The sequence below is a fragment of the Capricornis sumatraensis genome, chromosome 5 (assembly GCF_032405125.1).
Source record: "Capricornis sumatraensis isolate serow.1 chromosome 5, serow.2, whole genome shotgun sequence".
Taxonomy (NCBI): Eukaryota; Metazoa; Chordata; class Mammalia; order Artiodactyla; family Bovidae; genus Capricornis; species Capricornis sumatraensis.
The window spans coordinates 54,528,905-54,538,002 of NC_091073.1; the positions used below are offsets into that span (position 1 = coordinate 54,528,905).

Below are 9,098 nucleotides of genomic sequence, written 5' to 3' on the forward strand. Positions count from 1 at the left end.
AATTTAGACACATCTGTGAACAGAATGCCTGACTGCCCAATGACAAGTTTTATATTCAATCTCATTTTTGTCATTTTGTTTCACTCTCTGTCTTTTCAGTATTTTTGAGTAATGAAGATGGGTCTCTGACAATATTTATTGGGTACTCAGTTCATGGGCAGTTGCTGTGCCATTTTAATATATCCACTCTAATTTTGTAAAACTTTTTATTTAAGGATATATGGCCTCCTAAGCATTTTGTGGTGAAAGATGGAGCTGACCAACGTGACCACCCTGTCAAACGCTTCAAACACAGAGCTGAGTCACTGTGACAGGCGCTGCAGGATAATTCTCCTATCACTGTACAGTGTGGTTTTGCTGGGAGGCACTGCAGGGGCCATTGCGATGTCTTATATGATGCTCAAAAGGAACAGCCAATCAATCGTCGCCACGATTGTTCTCAACATCATTGTGCTTCACTCCATCCTCCTGTTCAGCCTTCCCTTCCGCCTCAGCTATTATGTCTTAGTTGTCTGGGAGTTTGGATCCTTCACCTGCCGATTGGTTAGCAGCTTAATATATGGTCATATGTATTTCACCTTTGTTTTCTATGTGGCCATCATCATAAGTCGATTGCTCATGTATTTTAAGAAACTCCAAACTCAGTTCCAAAAGTACCATGTGGTGGTTTTAAGCATTATTATTTGGATGGTGGGCAGTGTCATTTTTTTGCCAATATTTTTTTTACAATATGGCACCAATCCAAGTTACTCAGAACAACAATGTTTTGAGTTCTACAAAGACCTCAAACGTGAGGAGTTTATTATCTTGAACTATTCTATGATTGCCATTATGATGACAACAGTTGTGATCCTCTTTCTGATACAGATGTGGGTCATTGTTCAACTGGTAAAAGTTCTTTGGCCAGACATGTGGACCCATCAAGAGTACAGAGCTCAAATCAAGAGCTTCTTCTTCCTCCTCATAATAGTGGTTTGTTTTATACCCCATCATGCCTTCCGGATACACTTCATTCAACATTACTCAGAGACAGAAAATTCTCAGTTAGTTCTTTATAATGAAATTTTTGTTGCTTTAACTACAGCCTGTTGCCTGGATATGCTGTGTTTCGTAGGTGGTGTTATCCATTAAATACGCCTATGTTGCTTGCTTTGTGATCAGTTTCTCACTGTTATGATAAAATAGTTTCCATTGAGTAGCTGCTTCTACAATTTCGAAATTTTTCAAATTCTTGTTCTTAATCATCACCAAAATGATTTTTGCACAAAAAGGTAATGAGGATTGATTTTTTTTCCGTTTTCTCAGCAAACTGTTACTAGTTCTTCACTAACTGAATATGTTCAATTGCCTGAACTCTACACAAGTTGATCCCAACCACCCAGACTCAACCCCTATCTCTTTTTTTCTTGTAATATTTACTTCCACTATACACAGCTATTGGCTTTTTCAATGTAGTCTCTTTGCATTTAGTCTCACTGAGCTTTGATCCTAGAATGTTCTTCAAGGTCCAGAGAACCCAGAGATAAAGACTCTACAGAAGCCTTAACTTATTCAACTTATGGTCAACTTGGCGATGGCTCTATCTTGAAAATTACTGATATTTTACCATATTTGGAGGAAAGAATTAGCTCAGAAAGTCAAGAGACCCAGAGAAAATTCTTTCGGAATTGATGGGGCATTGTTGTGGTTTGATTCTGATTAAGATATAACAGAGAGTCAGGAAGCTGAGATTACTGCCCAGATCTCCCTTTCCAGACATGCAGCTATAAAGCAGGAAAAGAAATAGGAAAAGGTGGAAAACAACTGGACTTAGTCTAGGCATGCTGGCGGACTGTATTAGAGCCATGCCTCTGAGACTGTGGGACTATTCCAAAGCTTCTTTAAGACACCATATATAACCAGGTAGTGTTATACAAGATCAGTCAGTGTCAGTTAAACTCAATAAAACAACCAAGACAACCAACTCAGATTCTACTTATCAAACACAGACATCGATAGGTCCTTACACTTTGCTTTGCTTATAATTTTACTCCATAGAAAGGGCTTACCACTTCTTCCCTCTCTAGTAAATTGGCCAGAGGCTTTAGTCTTGGCCAAGACAACTTCATGCCAGGGCACTGAAAAATCTGGCAGGAAGTTCTGACTTGGCTCCATTACCCTCTTATCAAAAATCCTCCCCATTCATTCTGGATTTTGGAGAGAAATGAAAAAAGTTCACCAAGAATTATAAACGTACATGCATCTTGAAATTGGCTTCTGAGTTGTCATTTCCTTGTGATTTTCTACTGGGTCTATCAGACAGAAAGTCAAGTAGATTACTGGAAAAGCAGGGAAAATTGTACCCCCTGTTCCAGACAGAAATTGTACAGTACCTAAAGTTTACCATACTGTAAGGTCAATATCATAAACCTGTTATATGGGAACAATCTTTTTTTTTTTTTAATGCATTTACTTTTGAACAGTAGTCTTCAGAGTGGGAGTGGGTACAATAATAATTTAGTGGAATGTAAAAAGAGTAGTAGTAGAAATTTATCTCTATTTATTTTATATTAAAATATAGTTTATTGTACTGATATTCATAAAGGAACTTATCAGCAATGTATGGGTATAAACTATGTATAAATATTACTTAATGAGGATATATACAATTTTTTTTTTACTGATAAAGATGTAAGATCAAAATAATCTGAAATTCACTGTTCCTGAAGACTATTCAAGTAATGACAATATTCCCCATAAAAATGTTTTTCTCTTAGGGATAAGAACATTTTTTCTTTAGTGAAATTATCTTAATGAAATGTAACTGTCAAGATAATATAGAAAAGCATATGTTATTACCATCAGATACCTAACAAATGTATTTGTACAGACCATCTATTTTTGCCCTTGTCAAATTGCCTTATAAGTATGCTGCTGCTGCTGCTGCTAAGTCACTTCAATCGTGTCTGACTCTGTGTGACCCCATAGACGGCAGCCCACCAGGCTCCCCCGTCCCTGGGGTTCTCCAGGCAAGAACACTGGAGTGGGTTGCCGTTTCCTTCTTCAATGCATGAAAGCGAAAAGTGAAAGTGAAGTCACTCAGTCATGTCCGACTCTTAGTGACCCCAGGACTGCAGCCTATCAGGCTCCTCCGTCCATTGGGTTTTCCAGGCAAGAGTACTGGAGTGGGGTGCCATTGCCTTCTCTGCTTATAAGTATGTTTTTGTGTAATTATCCCTTATATGCTCCACACTTCAGACCAAAGGAATGGGTCTTATTTGATTGCGTATATTTAAGCCTGCCTTGAAAATTAAACTGGTCTTGAAGTTAGAAAAGTGTGAAATCAGACCCTATAGGTTGGATATTGTGAGATCTGGGAATTGCAAATTTGGTCCTCAAGTAGTGATCATCTGTCCTATGAGCCCAAGGTGGAAGCTGCTTACCCAACAGGTAATAAACCAATGACCTCATAAATCTGGTCAGATGGAGGTTTGGGCTGGTATCTCTCAATCTGGATGATGATAAATATTGATATTTCAAAGTGAAAACTACTAAGATCAAGAGTACTCTAGATCTCAGATATTAACCAGATCAAGGATACATCTTCAGATTAGCTGATTTACCAGTAATTTTCTTTTTCTCTCAAGCAGTTACTTTGCCACTTTAGAGCAAATACATCTTCAATAAAACTCTTTGCATAAAAGGTTACTATTAACTCCTTCATTTGTAAGGAGCTAAAACAAAGATAAACTCTCTACCCACTTTGTTTATACTAAATCCAGAACACTTAGTGCTTCAGGCTTACAAAGGGGATAACAGTTGGACAAAGTACTGTGAACTGATCAAGTATTCATTTCCTGTTGTCAAGTTCCCACCAGGAAATGAAGTCCTACACAAATTAGGCTAATTCAAGGATAACACAATGATGAGAGACTAGTTATAAAGAAGTGTATACAATGCAGGGAAATCCAAAACAATGGTACTCCAAGGCTAGTAATAGTAGTGCTGTCACTATCCTTATGCCCAAAATGACAAACAGGGGTACTGGTGACCAAAAGGTGGAAACAGGAGTATTGTGGAGTAAAAGTGAAGGTTGCTCAGTTGTGTCTGGCTCTTTGCGACCCCATGGCCTATACAGTCCATGGAATTCTCCAGGCCAGAATACTGGAGTGGGTAGCCTTTTCCTTCTCCAGGGGATCTTCCCAATCCAGGGATCCAACCCAGGTCTCCTGTGTTGCAGGAGGATTCTTTACCAGCTGAGCCACAGATCAGTTCAGTCGCTCACTCTGCAACTCCATGAACCGCAGCATGCCAGGCCTCCCTGTCCTCACCAACTCCTGGAGTCCACCCAAACCCAAGTCCGAGTCGGTGATGCCATCCAAGCATCTCATCCTCTGTCATCCCCTTCTCTCCTGCTCTCAATCTTTCCCACAAGGGAAGCCCAACTGTGAAGTGAGCTGCTTTGAAAGAAGCTATGACCTTAGGCCAATAAATCAATCATCCCATGGCAAAGCTGTAGAAAATAAACCAGTGAAATACATACCATCACTTTATTTTTCTCCACCCCTCCAGTGTTTTGGTGATGTTCTCTATTTGCTGAATTCACCAGAAGGCAAGGGAGATTGTTGAGGTGATTAATACAAGTAAGTTTTTCTGGGTAGAGAATCATGGAGAAAAATGTTGGCAGACCCCTACTTTCAAAAATATTCTTTATTGAAGTCATTGCTCCTAAAACAGAAGCAAAAAAGCAAAGCTCAAATTTGATGGTAAGATGTGATTTTGAAAAAAATGTCCAGAAGATGATAAAATATAGGCTGACACATTTCAAAGAATAAGCATCATAAAAATTTCAGAGATGAAGCTCATACTGAAAACTTCATAAAAGAGAATTTGTTTAGAACATGGTAAAGAATCTGGCAGTCAGGATCAGTAAAAGCAAACAATTACATGAAAATTTTTTCAAAAATTAAAAAGAATTAACAGGAAAACGATTGGTTGTGGACCACAGAAAGGGAGTTCTAACATATATATTGGCATTTTTTTAGAAGTTTCTATTTCATCTCTCTTTTAAAATATACTTTTGTGGGGCATGGGATTCTAGGCTGACAGTTCTTTTCCTCCACTATCTTCTTACTTAGAGCTTTAGTTTCAGGGTATTTCTAGCCTCATTAAATGAGTTTGGAAGTATACCTCTTCTATTTTCTGGAAGAGTTGGAGAAAGATTGGCATTAAATCTTCTCTATATGTTTGCTGGAACTCAGTTTTGAAGTCATCTGATCCTGGATTCTTTTTCTTTGCAGGGTCTTTGATTAGTGATTTCATTTCTCTACTTAGAGATCTGTTGAGATTTTCCCTTTCACCTTGAATCATTTTATGTAAGATTATGTTGGTAGGAATTTACACATTTAACCTAAGTTATCCATTTTGTTAGTGAACTGTTGTTCATGGTATTCTCTTAAAATCCTTAGTTATTTCTTCAAGCTTGGTAGTAATTTTCTCACCCTTATATCTGATTTTGTATATTTGTGTTTCTCCCCTATTTTCTTTGTTGGTCTAGCTAAACATTAATTTTTATTATCATTTTGAAGAATCAACTTTCGGTTATGTTGATTTTCCCTGTTTTTTATTTATATCCACTGTAAATCTTATTATTTCCTACCCTCTACTAGAATTCATTGTAATTTCACTAGGTTGGATGTTAGATGTTTTTGTATTTTTGTAAGTATTCTTGAACGTTCTTCTGGGAGGCAGTTTGTTCCTCATTAAGGTGTTGTTTTTAAGATCTGAGGCAGATCCAGAGCAATATGACATCTAGGATTATTTATTCCACATTATTCAAGCAAGAACTTGCTGAGTTCTATACCTAGTGTCCCATAAATTATTAAATTCTTCAATATGCCTGGTGGGAGCATGTACTATTCCCAACTCTATGTGAACAATGGGCACAATTCCCACTGATCCTCTAATATTCATTCTTCCTTCCTTAGACAGATCAGTACTCAGCTGAACATTCAAGGAGAAGGTGGTTATATAAGTGTCTGGAGTTCTCTCTCTGCTTTGCTCTCTCTTTTCTGTTACCTCTCCCTAAAAATTCTCATTGCCTGCATTCTCAGCTCAGCCTCCTTAACCCAGGGACTGTGTCTGGTTCCACCTGGGTTCTCCTCCCTATGTGGCACACTAGAAACTTACAAGGCAGTGATTTAAAGCAATCAGAGGGTTCATCTCCTTTATTTCCTGTCTCTCACTGATCACTGCCCTTCTTTACCTGATGTTCATCCAATGTCTTGAAAACCACTGTTACATGTATCTTGTCAGTTTGTTATTGTTGTTATTGTAGTATGTTTAATCTGGTTTCCATCACTCCATCTTGGCCAGAACCACAGGAATTTAATATATAACAACATGTCACAACTATTCATGATCTTTTTTCTTATCTATGGGCTCAGCAATCTGTCTCAGATAATATCATGGTGCTAGTGGTAAAGATGCATTGGAGAAGGAAACGGCAACCCACTCCAGTGTTCTTGCCTGGAGAATCCCAGGGACGGGGGAGCCTGGTGGGCTGCCATCTATGGGGTCGCACAGAGTTGGACACGACTGAAGCGACTTAGTAGCAGCAGCAGCAGCACCAGTGGTAAAGAACTCGTCTGCCTGAGATGTGGGTTCAATCCCTGGGTCAGGAAGATCCCACTCCAGTATTCTTGCCTGGAGAATCTCACGGACAGATAAGCCTGGTGGGCTACAGTCCATAGGGTCACACAGAGTTGGACGTGACTGAAGTGACTTAGCACACATGCGTGAAGATGACCTACTTACAGAGGTTGTAATCAAATTTTTACTTCTTTCTTTTATTGATTAATCACTGAATCATTTGTGTAAAAGGATATCAGCATTGATCATCTGAAAACATTTCAGTCATGTAATTCTCCCTTCTCCATGCCCACTCCCATTTCCCCTGCATTCTTTCTCTACCATCTCCATTCAATTCTTAACTAGATAGGAATTTTTGTGAAAAGTTAGTTTTGCAAGTTTTAGGTAGACAGGACTTCCACACAGGTGTGCTAATCAAAATATTTTAGAGTTATATCTTTGCACAATAGAAAACAATAATTGAATACTCGCCATTAGCTGGAGATGGTTTTAAGCATTTTATATCTTTAAACCATTGACTCCACACAGCAGTCATTGAATAGGCTCTGTTATTAGCTCCAGTAAAGACTACAGAGTGGACTGAGGCCTGAGGCGGTCGGGGGCGCGCAGGGGCGGTGCGGGGAGCGCCGGGCAGGGCCGGGCCGGGCGGGGCCGGACCGAGCCGCTGTGTTTCCGTTGCCTGGAGCAGCCAGTAAGCAGCTGCCGCGGCGTCCTCCGCTCACCCTTGCCGGCTCTGCCGCCCCGCCGCGTTCCCCGCAGTTTGGGTCTGGTCCTGTGTGGCTCACCTTCTCCTGACCTGGGCAGGCGCCATGGCACAGGTTCTCAGAGGCACCGTGACTAATTTCCCTGGATTCGATGAGCGGGCTGATGCAGAAACTCTCCGGAAGGCCATGAAAGGCCTGGGCACGGATGAGGAGAGCATCCTGACTCTGTTGACATCCCGCAGTAATGCTCAGCGCCAGGAAATTGCTGTGGCTTTTAAAACTCTGTTTGGCAGGGACCTTCTGGATGACCTGAAATCAGAACTGACTGGAAAATTTGAAAAATTAATCGTGGCTCTGATGAAACCCTCTCGGCTTTATGATGCCTATGAACTGAAGCATGCTCTAAAGGGAGCTGGGACAGATGAAAAAGTCCTGACAGAAATCATTGCGTCAAGGACACCTGAAGAACTGAGAGCCATAAAACAAGTTTATGAAGAAGAGTATGGCTCGAGCCTGGAAGATGATGTGGTGGGAGATATTTCAGGGTACTACCAGAGGATGTTGGTGGTCCTCCTTCAGGCTAATAGAGACCCTGACGCTAGAATTGATGAAGCACAGGTTGAACAAGATGCTCAGGCTTTGTTTCAGGCTGGAGAACTTAAATGGGGAACAGATGAAGAAAAGTTTATTACCATCTTTGGAACACGAAGTATATCTCACTTGAGAAGAGTGTTTGACAAATACATGACTATATCCGGGTTTCAAATAGAAGAAACCATTGACCGGGAGACTTCTGGCAATTTGGAACAGCTTCTCCTTGCTGTTGTGAAATCCGTTCGCAGTATACCTGCCTACCTTGCAGAAACCCTCTACTATGCTATGAAGGGAGCTGGAACAGATGATCATACCCTCATCAGAGTTGTGGTTTCCAGAAGTGAGATTGATCTGTATAACATTAGGAAGGAGTTTAGGAAGAATTTTGGCACCTCTCTTTATTCCATGATTAAGGGGGACACGTCTGGGGACTATAAGAAAACCCTCCTGCTGCTCTGTGGAGGCGAAGATGACTGACGGGAGCCTGGGGAGCCGCCCCACGCCGTGTCCGCCCGGCACCACTGCCTTCCTGCAGCACAGCTCACCACACTCTACACGCCAGTGCTGAACACACTGCCTTACTCACGCTAGCATGCTGTGGCCAAAACATAAATGTAAAAGAATGTAGCGGTCCTCCTTTCTGATCTTTAGTTAAGATCTTTCTCTTTAACTGTTGTAGCACTAAAGTGTACTTATGTTACTAGGACTAAAGTCTGGATCATTTATATTTTCCTGTAAGAGGCAGACTGCTTTCACCCTTTTTTAAAAGCTTCATTTATATTAAATTGATAACCATATTACCTTAGTCAGAGCCTTAGCCTTGAAATTGTGAACTCCTGGAAGTGTTATTAATCAAGTTTGCTACCAAGTTAAACCAAAAAAATTGTAGTGGTTGCAATCAAAAGATTAGTGAATAATAAACATTTCCATCTTCCTGAAAAAAAAAAAAAAAAAAGACTACAGAGTGGCTTCCCTGGGTGGCTCTGCAGTAAAGTATCCACCTGCCAAAGAAGGAGGCTCGGTTTTGATCCCTGGGTCAGGAAGGTCCCCTGGAGAAGGAAATGGCAACCCACCCCAGTATTCTTGCCTGGAACATCCTATGGACAGAGGAGCCTGGTGGGCAACAGTCCACTGGGTTGCAGAGAGTTGGATGTGGCTTAGCAACTAAAC

General features: G+C 40.7%; 2 protein-coding genes across 4 annotated transcripts; both read left to right on the forward strand.

The window, feature by feature from the left end:
* Positions 1-249: 249 nt before the first annotated feature.
* Positions 250-1,131, forward strand: LOC138079694 (probable G-protein coupled receptor 141). The gene has a single exon (XM_068972398.1). The coding sequence runs from the start codon at positions 250-252 to the stop codon at positions 1,129-1,131; it is 882 nt and encodes a 293-aa protein (XP_068828499.1).
* A 6,153-nt stretch (positions 1,132-7,284) lies between these two features.
* On the forward strand, positions 7,285-8,825 carry LOC138079947 (annexin A5-like). 3 transcript variants are annotated; one of them, XM_068972751.1, is made up of 2 exons: positions 7,285-7,745; positions 7,914-8,825. In XM_068972751.1, exons 1-2 carry the CDS (start codon positions 7,440-7,442, stop codon positions 8,403-8,405), a joined length of 798 nt encoding a protein of 265 aa, XP_068828852.1. In that variant the 5' UTR covers positions 7,285-7,439; the 3' UTR covers positions 8,406-8,825. The 3 variants fall into 3 exon arrangements, with proteins under 3 accessions (XP_068828852.1, XP_068828851.1, XP_068828850.1); XM_068972750.1 differs by having other exon boundaries at positions 7,285-7,682; positions 7,743-8,825; XM_068972749.1 differs by having other exon boundaries at positions 7,285-8,825.
* The last annotated feature ends 273 nt before the right edge of the window (positions 8,826-9,098 follow it).

Excerpts from the sequence above, each read along its gene's own strand:
- LOC138079947 (XM_068972749.1), top strand. The coding sequence starts at position 7,440 with ATGGCACAGGTTCTCAGAGGCACCGTGACTAATTTCCCTGGATTCGAT.
- LOC138079694 (XM_068972398.1), top strand. The coding sequence starts at position 250 with ATGGAGCTGACCAACGTGACCACCCTGTCAAACGCTTCAAACACAGAG.